We start from the raw sequence: 19,409 nt of genomic DNA, 5'->3' as shown, positions 1-19,409 counted from the left end.
TATAAAGTAAGGTTTTATGCTAGTTCTTCTTAGATCTTGTATATTGGTCTGTGCTTCTTATCGTCAAAGGTTCTAACCCTTTCTCTGTTGTCACCCTCTTAGGGACACGGAAATAGATGAGTTGAGAGGCCGGCTTTACAGAATGCAGGAGGACTGGGTTGAAGAAGAGTGCCACCGCGTAGAGGCTCAGCTGGCCCTGAAGGAGGCGCGTCAGGAAATCCAGCAGCTCAAACAGGCTGTGGATACTGTTCGTGCCAGGCTGAGCGATGCCGGAGGCCTCAGTGGAGATGTAGGGGTCCAGAAGTACTTTCAGGATATCAACGCTCAGAACCACAAGCTGGAGAACCTTTTGCTGAGTATGGAGTTGGCCCAGGCTGGATTAGCAAAGGAGGCGGAGGCCATGCCAGGCTGTCGGACCCGCGTTGGGGGTTCAGCACCAGCATCTGTTTCAGGAGAAAGTCCTGGCGGAGTACCCAAACTTACTGTAGGAGGAAGAGGGTCTTGCTCTTGTGATGGCTCCCCAGCCCGGTCTTTAACTCGGAGTTCCACCTACACAAAGCTGAGTGATCAGGCACTGGCGGAGCGCAATGACAACGGGTCGGACTTTCCTTGTCTCTCAGGCGACGGCACCCAGGACAGCGGCTTTGTGTGCTGTGGGGAGAGTAACATCCCCAGCCGGGCTGACCTTCTGCTGGAGGCCGCATTCCTTTCTGAGGAAACAGCATCTTTACTTAATTCCTACACGCAAACCTTCTCCCACTCTCTTCCCCATTCTCATCCCCACTCTCTGCCAAACTCACTGTCTCACACCTACTCACATACCTTACCTCATTCTTTCCCTCACAATTTGTCCCACTCTGTGCCGCATACTATGCCACACTCTTCTACGTATGAGAAGCTGTGCACAGGGGAGGGGCTGGCACCCTTTCGTTGTGGTCTGGGTGGAGTGAGCTGCATGAGCCACCCCTGCCTCTCCCACCACCATCTGTACCTGCACCCTTTAAGGGAGACTGGCATTCAGACAGAAAGCTGCCCCATCCCTACAACAGCAGGGTATCCCTCCGATCTGGACACCATCGCAGAGCAACGTACTTTCCGGTCCCAGGCCTGTAGCCCCACTTCAACCTGGATGTCTGATGAAGGGGACGAGGAGTTGGACTCCATTACCACCACAACTTCAGTAACCACAGCAACAGTCATGAGTACAGCAACAGAGCCAATCCCCAAAACTCCAGTGGTCCCATCTTTACCACGGTCCGCCACTGTTGCGTGTTCCATGGAAAGTCCTGTGCATAAAGAGAAAGAGTATGGAGAGGAGGAGGAAAAGCAGGAGAAAGAGGAAAAAGAGAAGGAAGCTTTTGTGGCAGAAGAGCAGGTGGAGATAGTTATGATCAAACTGGCAGAAGAAAGGCAACAGACGCTGATTGGTTCAGTGGGAGAGAAGATAGGAGGGCAGGGTGCTGAAGAGAAGCCGGCTCAAGGAAAACTCTGTGATCTTGCTGCGATGCCAGCAACATGGCAGGGTGAGCTTAAGTTAAGAGGATGCTGTGGAGAAGGCAGGCAGGGTGGGACATCATTTGAAAACCTCGGAGTTGTGGACACGCAGCAAGAAAGCTGTCCTTTACAAGAATCAACCCAGGTAGAGACACCTCACCTGAGTCCGAGTCACCAGGGATCATCTCCAGCTATACAACAGCCTCACACAATCCAGCCAAGAAGGTCTACTTCCCATGAGGAGATAGGTGGTGTTACAGTGGTGGAGGTGCACAATGAGGACAATGATAACGGTGAAACAAAAGAGCACGGTGCCACAGGGGACACTGCAGAAGAGAACGGAGAATCATCTAGCTCTGGGACGATTCAGAAAAGCTACTGGAGTCGTCACTTCCTAGTTGATCTGCTCGCGGTGGCCATTCCTGTGGTGCCGACGGTGGCGTGGCTCTGCCGCGGTCCAGTCCGGGAAGGACAGCCAATGTATCACATAGGATCACTGCTGAGAGGCTGTTGCACTGTGGCGTTGCACTCGCTGCGCAGGGGAGGCGGGCTGAGGCACTACCCCGCAGGCGGGGGAGACTTAGGAGGATCACAGATATAAGAGGAAAATCTGCTCAGCACCTCTGTGGCCCTTAACCACGACTTTTCCTGTATAGGTTTTCTCTTGGAAGATTCAAGTGCAAGAAGACAAGGACTTCCTGTCCTGCAGTTTCTGCCAAGAATAGGCAAGAGGGGTATAAGAAACAGGAAATGTGAAGCTCTTGGACTGACAAGCTCTGCCTTGTTTTGGTTCTGCTCCGCAATGTCTGTCACCCAATGTTCCTCAGCCTTGCTACCGAGATGTCTGCCAGCTCTACTGGCTTGTGGAAAAGTAAATGAGCTGATTGAAATGAATGATGCCTGAATCTTTTATGCTGATTGTTTCTTTTGATCTTAAATGCAGGGAAAACTGTAAAAGATTCATTGACTACTCAACCTATGAATTCTAACACATTTGACTGGTTGTGTGTGTATATGTGGCATATATGTATAAGAGCTTGTATACATGTGTAACCAAGTTACAAAAAGCTACAGCTTCACCAAGTCATTAAGCAATGGCTGAGGGGAAAATCCACTCTAAATCAGAATTTACATGTTTCTACGACTGCAGACGGTTTTCATTGATCTTCAAGACTGAAATCTCAGAGTGTGTCTGCCATCATGACGTAGACACAAAACTCAGGGATGTTCCGAGGGTAGAAACACACAAACCTATTAAATTTGCTTCAAATCATAAACACCCAGCTGTGGCCAGTTCAGTTGTGCTGCCAAGTTAAACTCTACTTACTTTTAATCGTATTAAGGTTTTAGTTCTCTCTCCTGGCCAAAGAAGCGTTTTGGTTGAGCTCAACCCCCCAAAGGAATGTTGTTCATCATTAAAATGACCTCTGCCAAAAATCCTATGTAGATGTTTATTAATCAAACACAGTAGGTTAATCTGAGGTGTGTATACATCAACTGCATAGAAGCTGATTTCTAATTTTCTTTCATGCATTTAGCAGTTTGAGGCATCTAAAAACAAAAACCATGATGCCATCACACTTAGGATGAGACTGTTTTTAAGATAAGATAAGATAGATCTTTATTGTCACTGTTACAAGAACAATGAAAGACTGTTTGGCATCTCTCCATTAGCAGCATGTAGATTTTTTTAGATTAAAATTACTTTATAATAAAAGATAAGAGACAAATTTCCCACCTGTGGGACTAATAAAGGTTATCTTATCTTCTCTTATACACAGATACATGCATTGATTTAGGCCATAAAATTGCATATGTCGTCAATCATTCTCATCTACTTATAATATGCATAACCATCACTTGAAACAAAAAACAGGTTTTGTCCTTGTTGAATGAAGTCTTCATGTTGCGCCTTTTGTAAGCAGTTATTTAGTCTAACCTGCCAATTAACCTGATAAAGGCAAGTACCTTGTTTGATTTCTGCAATTTTTTTTCTAAAGACTGCTTAAAAATTTCCCTGTACTTGATGTTGACGTTAGAATGTGCACTTTAATTTCTCTTAACCTCTGCATCCCCAGGAGGCCAGCCAGAATCTCATTAATAATGAAGGAGATGTTAATTATTATAGAAAGTCCATGGGTGATTTACCTATTCTGCCATGTTCGTTGTGTTTCTACCCTGAGAGCATTACGATTAGTTCTCCTAAATAAATAAAGCTATTCAGATTTATTAAACTCAAACTAAGATCAATACCACACTTATAACTATACACTAAAAATGAAGCTCAGTTGAGAGCCAGCCTGAGTCTTTGCAAAGATAAACTCAAAAATTAAAAAGCAAAGCTCTCTAAATAAAATCTTAGATTTGTTTCTGTAATCCATATGAGAGCTTTTGTTTTTGTTGTTTTCATTTTATGTATCTATTTATTTATTGGGGCAGTCTACTTGTTTGGGAAGGTAATAATAATAACATGCACATTATATTTTAGGGTGGAATATTTTCCATACTCAGTCATATTGTCTCATATGGGCCTTATCTGCTTAAGCTTGTATTCAAAGCAAAGTTGCCAGAACCAACATTTGGTGAAAATAACAGACCTCAGTTTGTGTTACTTAAAGTCACCTGATTAAATCTAATTGAAATGCCATGTCACGATCAAACACTTTGTTTGTAGATCCTCACCGGCTCACTTTGGTATCTTAGTGTAGCTCTGAATGGAATGAGTTGTGCTCAGTCTGTGATCTGTGCTGTATATTTCTGCTAAACTTAATGCTCTTGTGGTGTAGTTTTAACTGTCATTCTGGTAGTATGTATTCCAAGTCAACTGTACAAGAGCTAGTCAGTCACTGCTAATAACTCCGCTTAACTTGTCTAACAGATCATTCTGAAAGGCATTTACAGACATCGTGTGCTACATCTTAGTCGACAGTTCAGATGTACATTAATAAGATGTCTGGGTTTTAAATGCACTTAGCATCAGGGTATTTTTTCATTTGTCTGAATGTGTGCATCACGAGAGGACTGTGATGAAAGATGAATGTGTAAATGAACAAATAAGCAAATCATGGCTGGATAACTGAATGGGCCTGCTGGGCACAGATCTAACTGCTAAGACTGCTAGAACAAAACAAAAAGCTTCCCAGAAGTTGGAATGGGATCTGAAAGCTCACTAAAGAGCAATATGGCTGCAAGAGGGTGGAAAACAATTGCCAGTAGATAACAGACAAAAATGCTATGTAAAGGACTAATTCTTACATAACACTTACATACTCTCTCCCAGAGTACTCAAGGCACTCCATACAACATGCCAGATTCACCCAAGCACTGTCTTCTATGTTTTTAAATGTTTTCTAACCACCATTCACACACTTTGATGCTGAGATGGGAGAGCAACTTGGGGTTATTATCTTGCCCAAGAATATTTGGCATGCAGACTAAGGGGAGCCAGGGATTAAACCACCAACCTTTACAATCAGTAGATGACCTGCTCTACCTCCTGACCTACAGCCACCTATCAGTCATATGTCAATAGACATATGACTGATAGGTGGCTGAGTTTAAAACAGAGTTTAAAACTATTCCAAAAAGAAACCAAGCAACTACAAAAATGACACAAAACAACTGCAAGAAACGTAAAACCAATGCAAGAGATGTCTAATGTCTACAAAAAGGTTCAAAATGAATTCAGAGAGACCTAAAGTGACTACAAAGTCATGTACAAGGAAATAAAACATAAAGAACCCTACAAAGAGACAGAAAATGACAATAAATACTAAGGTCTGCAAGACAGTTGGATAAAAAAACAGAAAGCAACTACAAAGAAAGAGAAAGTCGCTGCAGTGATATAAAATGACCTCAAAGATGTATAAAACAAACAATTGTAGAGGTGCCTAAACTGTACAGAGATTAAAATGACTTCAAAGAGATTTCCTAAATGACTTTGAAGCAACAAAAACATGCAGAGAAAACACAACTGTAGAGATGTCTAATACTTAAAAGAGATGCAAAATCACTTCCAAGAGATTTGAAGTGGCTACAAAAATATAAAACAATGACTTCAAAGAGAGCTTAAGTAAATACAAATAGATGTGAAATTATATCTAAATGACTACAAAAAGATGTAAAAGGGCTGCAGGAAGAAGAAAAACAACTGCACAGACATAAAACCACAAAATGACACAGAGACACAACCACAAAGATGCTTAAAACAACTGCATACAACTACAAAGACACGCCAAAGAACTTCAAATACATGTGGAACAACCACAAAGAGAACCACAGTGACCAATAAAAGAAAAATCAACCACAGAGGGAAATCAAAGCAGCGCAAAATCACCAAGATGTTATTGCAGGGGTCAGCAACCTTTAACACCCAAAGAGCCTTTAGGACCTGGTTTCCACGGAAAAGAAAACACTGGGAGCCGCAAATACTTTTTGACATCTAAAATGAATATAACATTGTGTATATATAGTGTTTTACTCTTATGCTTTGTGTGAACAACTAAGGTGTGTTGCTTATGAAATCCATGAAGTGCTACAGAGAAAATTACATTTTATTTATGTAATTAACATATTTTGAACTCTTAAAGAAATATAACAAAAGGAAAGACACCCAGCTGAACTAAAATGATCCATGTAGCAAACAAAAACTGCTGTGAGCCGCCATCCTTATATCACCTTTGGGCTTTTGGAGCCTTGGCCTGACTTTTAAAAAAGTAATTGGAAAAAAAGCACTATGCTGCTAAAAACAGAAAAATAGATATTTGCAAAATTCTGCCTAAATATGTATTTTACCTGGTTAATGTGTGTTGCGGGGCGTGGTCTGCTGCGCCGCTGCAGGGGACGCGGACTCACCTGAGCGGCACCCGCAATCACGCCTCGCTGCCTTAACGTCCGTGCTATCTGTGCTGTTGTGTTGGTATGTGTCGGGCTGTGAGCTGAAAAGCTACAGCCGGCTGTATGCGTACAGCGACCGTGTGTGAGAAAAGTGGTCAATAAAGAGATGCTGCTCCTGAACCTCTGCGCACAGCGTCTGCAAATCGGGGCTGTACGAAGTCACTTCATCTTTACGCAGGACTGTAAGCTGTCACCTGTGAGGTGTGAGCGGTGTTTGTTTTTAACATAGTTCACGGTGGAGAACAGCTGCTGACATAATGTGGATCCGAAGATCCATAATTGGGCTATGGCCTCGAGGGCCGGTGTCCCTGCAGGTTTTTAGATGTGTCCTTGAACCAACACAGCTGATTTTAAATGGCTAAATTAGCTCCTCACCATGTCCTGAAGTTCTCCAGAGGCCTGGTAACGAACTAATCATGTGATTCAGGTGTGTTGACCCAAGGTGAGATCTAAAAGCTGCAGGACACTGGCCCTCGGAGCCTGGAATTGCCCACCCCTGGTCTATGGGTTGAAAGTCTGGATAAATGCACGGCGTTTCGGCGGGTATACCGGCTTCCGCGAGTGTGACGCTTATTTTGAGCGATGAAAAAATAATAGAATATAATTTTAATTTTATATTTCAATATCACAATAACCTTCCAATTTAGAACTACAAGTTAAAAACAAACTAACATAAATAAAATACACTTCAGCTAAATACTTTATTTTCCCAAACCACGCGGAGCCGCACTATAAGGACTAAAGAGCCGCAGGTTGCCGACCCCAGTGTTAGTGGAATGTAAAGTTACAAGCAGGTGCAAAACTACTATAAAGTGACACAAAACAATCATACAAAGTATCTACAAAATGTTTTGGTCTTCAGTGTAAACTCCTGTGCCCAGGGGGCGTGTTTGATAAATCCCTCCATGGAATAACTCTAAATCTGTCCGTCCCGATTTAAATGTCGAATGAAAAATGTTCCAACACAACCAGCAAAAAAACAGCAACTCAAATTGTTCTGCGTTAAAAAAAACACTTTTGTTCTTTTTTCTATTCTATTCTTTTCACCAGTTGGTTTATATGTTTTGCACTATTGTTCACTTTATGAATTTTAAGCAATTACTTGAAGTTGAGATTGTAATTTAGCACTGGCAAGTTTGAGGTTAGCCCGAGAATTTCATGCTCTTCATAAAAAGTCATAACTTTTTCAACATAAGTTGAAAGTGAAAAGATGAGTGGACATCTGTTTCTCTAATGACAGATTCTGATGTACTGGTCCTCTTACCTTCAACTCCACTTTTTATTCTGGTTACAGAACCAAGCATTGTGTTGATGAAATAGCAATTGAAGTTGAACTCGGACTGGCAATACTTTCATGTAATACTAACTCGGTTATGATTATTGAACAATTTATTGTCATTTAGAATATTTCTGGTAAATCTAATATATGATTTTAAATTCCAACAAATGTGTGTTTCTTTAGGAAAGAAAGAAAGAAAGAAAGAAAGAAAGAAAGAAAGAAAGACGCAATTTTCAACCCAAATTTTTTGAGCTGCACTGTGTGTGTGAGCTCACTGAGCATTTTCTGATTGTTCTGTTCTGCAGTGATAGTTTAAAGTACAGCTGAAGCAAAAATTAGGCGTAAATAAGATACTACAGACATGTAGGTATGGCTTGTTCCTGTGGATGCTGTAAAGCAGTATTCTCTCATGTAATAAGAACTGTTTATTTAAGCCCTTCACATTTACATACATCTATGTATTAACATACATAGATGCCATAACATTTCTAAAAAGCTCTCATTTCAAAAACATAATTTTTTTTCTCATACTGTGTGATCCGATTATGTAATTGTCAGATGTCAGTGACAATCATGATAATCTGAATTAATGCATTGCTATCCATGAAAAGATCGAATGAATGCCTTACGGACACAATCACGAGGTTTTCTCAGCATCGTTTGCATTGTTATGATTTGTGCAAGAGCTGTGCGCCCATCATCCAGCTGCATTGTGGGAAAGGTTTGGCTAAAAATAATGAAGAGGCTAAAACAATTCCCTGTTTTACCAAAAGCCATAAATCTGTGAGGGAACTGGTGTGACAATGTGGAAAGCTACCTCCTCCTCTCAATATTAATGTATTATGTACCAAAATGTCTACTATAATAATCATGTAAGTGATTACTGATGTAAACCTGCACTGTACTTTGATGTGACAGTCCCGCTGTTAATTGCAGCTGATTTTTGGAAACAGGATGACAGAAGGACCAAAGGGTACATCTACCAAGCAGCAAATGAAAGGTGGCTGGTTTGATTCCAGGCAAACACAAATGTGCTTTGCGTCAGAAAGGTCACCTGGTGTAAAATATCTGGTGCCATATCATCTGGTGACCCCTTGTAACAAAGGAGCACTCAAAAGTAGCTCTTTAGCAAACAGCTAATTGTTAATGGTAGTAGCAACCATCTCAGCCGTCTTGGTTTAGCACCATTAGGTGGGCACATGTTTATTCTCAAGGCTCCTGTTCCTGAAATGTTTAATTGAAATACAATGCTAGATAATGAAGATTTGGCAAGCTGCTTTGATAATGACTTTTAGTCTCACATGCACAATTTGAATTAGATGTGGATATTTGATCTTCTTGTTTAATTACTTTAAAAAAATGGAATGCAAGGTACCATTCTTGAGCATGATAAAATGTATTTTGTGCATTCGTCTTTTTTTTTTTATGCAGCTATAGTAATATCTTCCAATGGTCACTTTTTAAAGATTATTTTGGGACTTTGGAGATTCCGTATTAGCAGCTTTAAGTCTATTGCATTAAAATATTCCTGTGGTGTATTTTTACCATGTGGAACTTTAAAGCCAAGGAGAATGCCTACGCTGGTACTACAGGTGTGCTGAAAAATGTAGCTGTACCCGACTGTCCCAAGATACACCTGAACTTCCTGTTGTAGTGTGCTGTTATGTCAGTGTACAGTGCGTGGGGGTGACTGATTATATATACATGTCCCCTGTAGACACATGTGATTTTAAATGCATATGAAAAGGACTACGGAGGATGTTTGGCTTTTCTTTTTTTTTTAAAATCAGACAATATTTGAATGTGTACTGTCACTTTACGCTTTAGTCCTTGTCTGACTGTGTGTGTTCCCTAACCTATGTAATAGTAACTAATGTAACAGAGGTGGAGTCATTTAACATCCTTCCACTGAGGACATTCAATGCCTCGTGTAGAAATTTAGCTGACATCATAAATATTGCCAGATAATATCACGTAAATGAACTATTTTAATAGCAACAGTAGTGTGTACAGGTACAGACATCAGTAGGCTACATCTTCCACCACACTGTATAAAGAAAGAGCAAAAGCCCCTATATTAAAGAGCATGGAGGAAACATCTGCTTTGCCTTTGTGTTTATTCCCACACCAGCTGATCTGAAGCAACACGAGAAATGCAATGCTTTGAGACCGAACACAAATGTGAGCAGAAAGACTTTATTTGTTTACAACATTATCATGGTTACATTCGTATATAAACTTTTAGATTTTTCTAGCATTTGTTTTTACAGAATGACAGCGGTTGTTTTTTTTAAATCAGATTGCATACCTAGAAAATTAAAGGAATACATGCATCCGAACATGAACAGCATTAAAAGGAGAAATTTTATATAACAAGTAGAAATTCACAACTGTGAGCTCTGCTGTGAGTCTTGCTGTGCTCATCAGTCAAGGAAGGAATTTTAAAGAGGATAGGCCTTTAACAAAACTTAGCAGAGGACAGCAGTTCACTGGATAAACCCATGACGCGTAATTTAAATGCTTTCATTTGACCGATTGATTTTTCAGCATCAAATTTAAGCTTTTAGTTTTCTCTCGTTAACATGAAGCATCACAAACACAACAATTATGAAAAAAAAATTGTTGGAACTTGAAATGAATATAGGAGAGAGGACCTCTTATAAGGTTAATGGAAAGTGCACTTAGTGGGTCCGCCTGGCGCCGACCCCTCCATTCAAACACCAACTGTTTCCTCGATTCTTTGAAGCACAAAGCCTCACAGGACTCCTGCAGCCTGTGGTGCGCTGGGCACCTGCTAACTCATGTTTTTTTACTCTGTCATAGCTCTTAAAGAGTGTTTGTGGACAGTCCCAGCTGCATAGGTTAATGATAATGTACTGCTGCTCCCTTTCCTTACACTTGCTCCCCAGAATGTGCACACGCACTATCTGCAAACTTAATGTCAGAGGCTTGAAAATGCGTTACAAGGATATGTCGCCATCTCTTGGAAAAAGCGGAAACTGCTACTCAGACCTGGGTGGTGAAATGTTGGGATTCTTTTTAATGTTGAAAGAAAAAGAAAGAATAGTAAACACCACCTTCACTTTCACTGGCCATGTAAAAATGACTGTACACTGGAACCCACAACACACCTCTTCATATGAGTCTGCAGGTGTTAATTCAGCTCAGATTATTTACACGTTAGGGGTTGGGTGCAGGGATCAGGAGGGCAGCTGAATATCTGTGTGGACGGCTCTGATGGCTGTCCGTCAGCTTTTACAGCATTATGAAAAGGTGAATGATTCATCTCCACACTGAGCAGGAAGCTCTGGACTCATGATGGTATGCATGGCTTTTTTTAAAAAACATTTTTTTTTGTTTTACTGTCCTTGATCTCAAATACAAAACAAGAAAAAAAAAACATATCAGAGTACTAGGTTAACATATAAAACATACTAATGTCAGCAGGTGAGGGAAATGTAGAAAAGGTAAAGAATAGAAAAAAAGGCATCTTAAGATTATGTTAGAGATGAGCAAGGGCAGGGTTGGTGATTGTGATGTAGGAGGAGGTTTGGTTTGATGACAGAAATAGAGAAAAAGACATAAGGAAAACAGAGAGAAAGAATCTGCACTGTAGACATCTTGACATCCTCTAGTCCTCTTCCTGGTCCTCACACCTCTGGGACAGAGTGATCCATGGCTGACCGCATCAGGCCAGAGGACATCCTGGAACACAAGCACACAACCTGTCAACAAAACGCTGCATGGGTTCCTGATCTCTTGAGCTGGGCACTCAGCTACTCTTTAGAGGGCATCACTGTTTCACTTGTGACAATAAGCACTGTCTGAATCAGTGCAACCACACTTCTGAGCATTTAATTCTCTACCCCACCATCACTAAACCAGGGTCTGTGTTCATCTGCACGGTGTGGCAAATGAGAGACCTGCGCCATGGCCCTGCTGTCTGTGGATCAGGAACAGCAAAAATGCCTCACAGATAAATACCTTCAAGGGACTTGAAGATAAAATTCTTGTGGAAATAATAACCATTATGTTTTTCTTTTCTCCAGTACCAAAAGCAGCACTGATAGCATTGGAGCTCATCTGCATTCTGGTCTTCGATAATTAAGCCCCGTGGTCCATTTCATGCCTAATTTCAGTACACATCTCTATTAATTACTCATTTAAACCTTTAAATTTGCTCAAGGGTGGTAAGCAGTATGTTAAGATAATGTTGGCTAGTCAGGCGAGAGGTGACTCAATGTGACTCTATGGCTTATTCCACACAGATCGAGCCAAACACATTGGGTTTGACTTGAGATCAGATGTTAATAACTGATGCATGGACAGAAAAAGTCTCTGCTGCAGTCCTACCTCTTAACCATGTGCTCGTAGACAAACTTAGGCATGATGGTGATGGTCATGGTTGTCGGAGAGGTGGTCAGGATGTCTTTGATCTGAGAGTCCTGGAAATTTCCACACAGGCAGAGGCACATGTAAAGGCTTTGTGTAATCAGTGCAAAACAAACACACTCGCTTCACAGTTTCACTCTGTTGTTTAGACGTATTCCAGGAAACAAGAAAACAAACAAACAAAAAATGGTCTGAAATACAGCACAACTGCTCTACGAAGGCCGAGGGAAGCAACACAAACACAGGAGTAGCTGAGAAATTGGGGTTTGTTGTTTCAAGACTACCAAACAACTACCAGGTATACAAGTGCGACAGGAAACTTTGCCTTTACGCTTTGTCATTTTCAGACCTTTAAAAACAACCTACAAGTTGAATGCAATAGATGACTCGTTACATACAGGGGTTTACATATTTGTTCTACCAGAGTCAAGGGATGCAGGCACAGCACATGCTGCTGCTCTGCTGAGCTAAGCTACTCATTAGATGAACTTAGGCTCAAGCCCAGTCACTACATAAGGCATTGTGTTCATCATAAATGGTCTTGTAATTGGCAGCTGGCTGCTAGTGGACATTCAGATGTGTAGGTCACTGTCTTAATTTGTTTGCCACACTGTCACATATTTTGCTTTGGGGGGGGGGGGGGGGGGGTTTACATTGAAAAATCAGAATGTAATAAGATCTGGTCAGTAAAATCTAGTTACTTTCCAGGATAGCTAAAACTGTCTGTACAGATTCCTCCGATATTGGTTTCCCTTCATTGGCTCCCTGTTAAATCCAAAATTGAATTCAAAATCCTGCTCCTCACATACAAGGTCTTAAATAATGCATTATGTATTTCTTCTTCAGTCACCTTTCTCACCCACTATGTGTTAATAGACCTCTCTCCATTGATTCATACTTATAAATCTCTGGGTCTCTTCCACAGCATGTCTGTCATCCTGTCTTCCTTCTCTCACCCCAACTGGTTGCAACAGATGGCCCCGCTCCTCCCTGAGTCTGGTTCTGCTGGAGGTTTCTTCCTGTTAAAAGGGAGTTTTTCCTTCCCACTGTCGCCAAAGTGCTTGCTCATAGGGGGTCATATGATTGCTGGGTTTTTCTCTGTATGTATTATTGTAGGGCCTTGAGGCGACTTTTGTTGTGATTTGGCGCTATATAAATCAAATTGAATTACTCATGAAAGATGAACACTGCATTGTGACATCTTCCACAAATTAGTGATGCTTCAATCTGAGTTTTTTTGTCATCATCATCTTGTTTTAACACTGGTGTGAGGGGCAGATAAAACTGAGGAACCGCATAACGTGATGCTGCATGCTCAAGGACTAGCAGCTTATCAATCCCATGATAAAGCATGACCTGATCTAGGTCTTTATTTATCTTTATTTATTAAATGACCAGACTTTAAACTAAAAACTAAACTCATTAGCTCATCACTGAAGTGTTTACTGCAGTCACATAGACATATCAGGGGAGCTGAAGGCTATTCTCCCAAAGACCTTTCAGACCTGTATGCTACATCTGTCTTTTATATACTGTATGAAATTTGCCAGCTTTTATTCACATTTTACTACAGCTTGTTTGTTTTTTTATTTATTTTTTAAAACATCCACAGAACCAACTTGCCGTGATCTCATTGGATACTCTCACATGGTGAATCATGGTTCTATGAAAGGTCAAGTGGTGCAGAAAGCCAGAAATTTTCAAAAGCAAAGTGAATGCTTCCATAACCGTGAGCACTGCAAAGGTGCATCAAATCGATGTGCAAACAAACCCGAGATAAGAACATGTTGCAAACCTGCATCACAGGGTAGACAGAAACTACGCACCCACTGGAAGCAAACTACTCAACACTTATTAAACACCTCAGAGCTGGGGAGCACTGCACTTACTTAACACTGCTGGGCGTCCCTGTCTTTTATTACGTTCTCCTATTATGGAAGCAGCCATCTCAGTGCAATCTTTAAAATCAGTCACCAAACATCTGATGAGCATTGCAAACGTTCTGAAGTCACTGTCATTTTCGGTCCATGGTATTCTCTATACTGAACTTCATCTATCATAATACAGATTCCACAACACACACAATATGACAAAATATCCTACCAAACTATTAGATGAAAAGCCTGATATTTGCACGAGTGAGAGTCTGACCTTGAGTCCGATGACATTCTGTCCATTGATTTCACAGATGTAATGTTCAGTCAGCAGGCCATTGCGGGCGGCTGAGCCATCTTTGACCAATGAGGTGATTTTCCCATTCTTGTAGATGAAGCCCACGTGACCAGAGCTATCTTTGTGCATGGTGACGGTGCGCTGAAATGGCCTAGAGACACACACAGGAAAACATCAATAATCCATATGCAGAAAGTCTTAGAGCTTTTGCTATAAAGCAGCATACAACATGCCTGTCATCACAGAACTGTGACTCAGAAAAAAGCATTTCATAACAGTCGAAAAAACAGAAACTAAGAGGAGAGATGACATGTGTGAAACAGTCAGAAGAGGGAGCCAAAGATCTCAGCTCCACAGAGGCTATGATACTGCAACAATACCCCAGCAGTTTAAATATTTTACAGTTTTACATTGGAAATCTGCTCACACATCGATATCACCGAACACATCCTGTTACAGATTCAAAATCCAAAGTGTAGCACTTCTGTATAAAAGGCAAGGTAATAATACATCGGCCGAGTAGTCAGAGATCCTTTGATCCTTTTTGTGTCTGTTCTGTTTTGATGTGTCTAGTTTTAATGTGCACTGTAATATTTATAATTTGCAAGCCCGCAGAGAAATTAAGACGTTCGCAACAATTTGTTCTTAAACCAATGGTGCTACCACTTAGCCTCCTATAGGAACACCGTAGGATACACTTATGGTATCAATTTCAAAATGCTACGTCGCCTCATTCTCAAGTTATCACATTCACAAACATAGGTGTCCAACCGTTTTACCACAGTCGAAAATGAATTTTTGGTGACTCTCATTTCTGAAACAAAACTGAGACTGAAACCAAATAAAAAGTCATCTTATGATGAACACTGAAACTTAATGAGCACCCTTGAAAGTCAAAGTTGGACGAACAGAAAAACTATGACAAGAAAAACATTTCATGAAAAGCTTATTATTCAAACAGTTACTGGAGATCTTGTGAGAACCAACAGCTGTAGATGCTAGCTTAAAATGGACAGAGTCTGCTCAACTCCAGCTCCATATTATTATTATTTCAAATTCACAGTTAAATGTAATGCTTGAGTTCAGGATTTCTGCTCTTGGAAAATGGGTAGCAGAGAACTCCGCAGGTCTATGAGACCAGAAGTCTTTTTCAACTACAGCTATTGCCATCTGGTGGCCTACAGAAAGAATGCAGGTGTAAGGCGCTGGCTTCATGGCTTCACGACCGACATGCACATTTATATAGAAAAGCACTCCACTTAAGCTAAACACAACCATGGACAGAATATGGACCAGCTGTATGACATCTGTTATGTTTGAAGCATCAAGTCCTGATATAAGGTTTGACAAGCCCTGCTGCACACTACAAGTCCCCTCACCTGTCCCTGACCACCAGCTCAATGCGGGTCTCAGACGCAGCCTTCAGAGCTTTGTGGGCCTTGTCCGCACTCCATCCAGCAGAGTTCTGCCCGTTGATCTGCAAGACCTGGTCCCCAAAGCGCAGCCCAGCCAGGGCAGCGGGGGAGTTAGCCTGCACCAGCTGGACAAACACTCCCTGAGAGAAACAGATAAAACATTCAAAGTGTGAGGAATGGAGGAAGAGACAGAAAACAGATGCAGGTAGTGGAAAGAATACAAAAGAAGGTGACAAGGACACAGAAATGGGCCATAAAAAGGTAAACAGGATGTTTATGTTCTAACTATCCAATGAAAATGTTTTGTTTGATGGATCTGCGATATAAAAATACATTTGATAATCTCTATTCTTAGGTCTCTTCTCTGGATTCTATGTTAACCTGAATGCAAAGCTGACTATACTCCTTGGTGCAGAAAGAAATCAAGAGTGCTTAATTTCAGGTCCACAATGATCCCCAACACACTTATTTCAGCTTACTTCACATAGGGCTCATTGTATCAGAACACAAAGTACATGATAACTTAACTACATTAGGAGCCTGTTAGCACTTTCAAGCTACCTGAGCTGACACTCCATCTGTGGTTTGTTGCTGACTTTTTTTTAGGTTTAGATATTCTAATAATTCACTCACGGCATCCCATCATGCCCATAAAAATGGTTCTGTCTTAAAAATGAAACAAGCACAAAAGCAGGTGGTTCCAATAGAGGCTTTATGAGTTTTATCAAAACACATAAATGCTTTGCCCAGTAGTAAGTTACTCATATGATTTCAGGTAGCACAGCCACACTTACAAAGTAAATGTGTAACTAGACCTTAAAAAGAAATACGAACCTATAATTTTTAAAAGAACTGTAACACCAGACTAAAAGAAATCAGCACAATAACAGTATTACCCAACAGACACAAGGCACCAGTTTATTCTGTATCATAGAGCTGATGTCAACACAAGACTCATATGACAGCTTCATAAACACGCTCAGATGACCGACACTATCATCTCTGTGTTACTCACTGACGTGTTCAGTTATTTTTCTGATGCAAAGTATCACACAACCCTGCTCTATGGGCCCCTGCAAGGTAAGAGCAATTCAAACATTTCCCTCTGCCATGCTGCAGAATTCTATAATTACCTCTTCTTATCAATTCATATTACTTGGGCAGAGAACAGGACCTTGTTCTTTTGAACCTATAATAATTATTTTCCATTCAATCATACAGTGTCAACACTGACCTTCAACCTGACCTAAAAAAATCTTGATAAGCCTCACAATGTTCTCTCAGAGAAGGGTCTGTATTACAAAGCAAGCCCAACAAACCAAGGATATCTTTTCCCCATGCGGCTTCACTTACCCTAAAAAAGGGCACTTCAGCCAGGGTTTTCCAATCTGGCTATAAACATGTTTACATGAAAAAATAAATGCAGAAAAGGGTAGAAAAACAACAACAACAAAAATAGCCCACTGCAGAGTAGTCACATGGTAAAAGCGTAATTATTCATTTAAATATTTTATGTAGATATTACTTGAAATTAAAAGTTAGCTAAAGTCATTATTTCAACCCGTTTTCACTAGTAATGTTGCTAAGTTTATTTATACTTATAAGCTGTCACCCTTCATTATTTTGGCCTTCGTGCTTTTGGGATGTTCCTAAGCTGAGCTGACTTATAGCTTTGCAGGCTGTCTTCTACATGCAGCATCATCTGCATGAACTACACGCAAGTTTGTGTAGGTTCTGTACCTCTCTGTTTAGCCAAATAACACCTTAAAGGACACAAACATACTACTATAAGATAAGCTTACACCTTATGTTTTATGGCTCCATGCAGATTTTGGCACAGCCACATTTTTAACACACAAACAAGCATTCAGCAAGCATTTCCTTACAGCTTTCCTCTATTCAAAACACTATTTATGAGTGCCTGCATGTGGCACACTTAGGGGACATCTGCTATAAAAATATTCAGAGTTACACTGTCCCTGAATAAGCTCTGCTCTAGTTTAAGTAGATCAAACAGCTGACACTAGTGATCTATTCGCTGGAAGAAAAGATGTTTCAGACAGTTTGACCCACATCACAACTGTGATCCTGTGCTTAAGAACGCAAGATGTTAGTGTGGATTTCCTCAGTCACTGGTATGGTTTCAAAGGGCTGTTAATGACAGTCAGCCTGTGCTGAATAATTCATGAAGGAGTTGGCTTTTGGCTGTTGACTCACATTGTCGATGGCCCTGAGCCGGAGTCCAACCTTCTTGTCCTGGTCTTTGCAGAGGATGATCTCCCGCAGTCCTGGGCGGATTTCTGCCCTCCTGATGCCAATGTCTGCTCCGGTAACCGGCCGCACCATCCCTCCAACACCTGAGCCAGAGGGCAGTGCCACTTGCTGGAAAGGGCAAACAGCGAGGAAGGTGAAAAGGTTGAAAGACGTGGGTTAAAAAAAAAAAGAGAACTAGCAGGGGTGATTTAAAACAGATTTAAGAGCAAGGCTACATTAATATTCAAGTCAACATAAAAAGGAAAGCTGTATCACATAGAGTGGGAGGATTCGGTTTCATCTCCTCCTCCACCAGAGAATGACACGCTTTAGGCTTTTCTTTCAAAAACTTCTGTCGTTAATATGCTTTGAAATTAATTTTTTAAAAAGCAGGAAAATAACAGTGGAGGTGCAGAGAAGCAGCAAATGGCAAAGAACTCAGATGGTTAAATGCCAGGTGACAAAACTGAGCGGAATGTGTCGTCGCCCCCCCGCTCCTCCACACACACACACACACACACACACACACACACACACACACACACACACACAGTGTTGGAGGGGAGTGAAGAGCTCACACCCTCCCACACAGTGCTCCAGGCCTGCAGTGAGTCATTTAGTAATGTGGAGCTCCAGGAACACAGTACTGTTGCACTCTCACAACTCCTACATCCAATAAAAGCAGGTTTTGAGTCTTTAAATGTTGCTGGTTTGATGTGAGATTAATTATGAAGTTTTCAATTTAATGTGACCAGAATTTAGTGTAAATAAAATGCCAAAATGCCTATTATTATATCTTTTAGTCACAACTGTTAATAAATAAAAAACGAAACATGCCATATATCCACACATAATGGGGTAGCATGAAGATCAAAACACACACAGTTATAATGCTTACATTGTCAGCAACAGGCACCAGGGCCAAGTTCTTCTGCACTTCATCGCTGTTGAGGGCCAGCCCCATGTAGTCTCCCAGTTCCTCCAGATTTGGGTACAGGCCTGGGAGAACAGGCGGGACAGAGAAGGAGGTGAGTGGGTGAAAAACAAGGTCAAGAAGGAACTGAAATAAAGGGAGCAGTTGGAGGCAGACAGAGTAGGTAGAAGGAGGTTGATGTGGTGAGTAGGAAGGAAAAAACGAGCTTTCTACATAATATGCTACCACTTAGCCACAGTATATAGAGAAATATCATCTTGATCCACTGGTATGTCTGTGACCACACCTCTATGACCACCAACACAAATCTGGTAATGTTGTGTGATAAAACTCAAAATGAAGATGTTAGTGGTTCTGAAACATCCTAGCATTGGGACCTCATTTGGTCCTCATTTAGAAATTAATGTTCAATCAGTGGTCCGAAGTCTGTTTGGTATGATATGGATCTCACTTCTGAGAAACACACAAACAAGAACACTGAGGGAAGATTGCTGCAATACAATCAATAAAAAGTTTTAGTGTCACACTCAAGATCATTCGTGCTTTCCTCTCAGTTAGATTATTGTAATAGCCT

At 41.0% G+C, this 19,409-nt stretch overlaps 2 protein-coding genes across 4 annotated transcripts in view; one reads left to right on the top strand and one right to left on the bottom strand.

The window, feature by feature from the left end:
- The window catches only part of snphb (syntaphilin b), a 31,122-nt gene extending 21,719 nt beyond the window's left edge, over nt 1-9,403 (top strand). For all 3 annotated transcript variants that reach the window (XM_082518055.1, XM_082518054.1, XM_082518056.1), the window contains one exon: nt 103-9,403. In XM_082518055.1, coding sequence (XP_082374181.1) covers nt 103-2,095 — 1,993 coding nt within the window. In that variant the 3' untranslated portion in view covers nt 2,096-9,403. The remainder of the gene's footprint in view (nt 1-102) is intronic.
- A 446-nt stretch (nt 9,404-9,849) lies between these two features.
- The window catches only part of sdcbp2 (syndecan binding protein (syntenin) 2), a 28,588-nt gene continuing 19,028 nt past the window's right edge, over nt 9,850-19,409 (bottom strand). Inside the window, exons 4-9 of the mRNA XM_082518071.1 lie at nt 18,800-18,900; nt 17,866-18,030; nt 15,613-15,788; nt 14,213-14,384; nt 12,023-12,114; nt 9,850-11,374 (exon numbers count right to left, since the gene is read on the bottom strand). Coding sequence (XP_082374197.1) covers nt 11,320-11,374; nt 12,023-12,114; nt 14,213-14,384; nt 15,613-15,788; nt 17,866-18,030; nt 18,800-18,900 — 761 coding nt within the window. The 3' untranslated portion in view covers nt 9,850-11,319. The remainder of the gene's footprint in view (nt 11,375-12,022; nt 12,115-14,212; nt 14,385-15,612; nt 15,789-17,865; nt 18,031-18,799; nt 18,901-19,409) is intronic.

This window comes from Aulonocara stuartgranti, assembly GCF_965226115.1.
Source record: "Aulonocara stuartgranti genome assembly, chromosome: 20".
Classification (NCBI taxonomy): domain Eukaryota; kingdom Metazoa; phylum Chordata; class Actinopteri; order Cichliformes; family Cichlidae; genus Aulonocara; species Aulonocara stuartgranti.
Note: the sequence above shows the minus strand (reverse complement) of the source record. Positions and strands in the feature narration are given on the sequence as shown.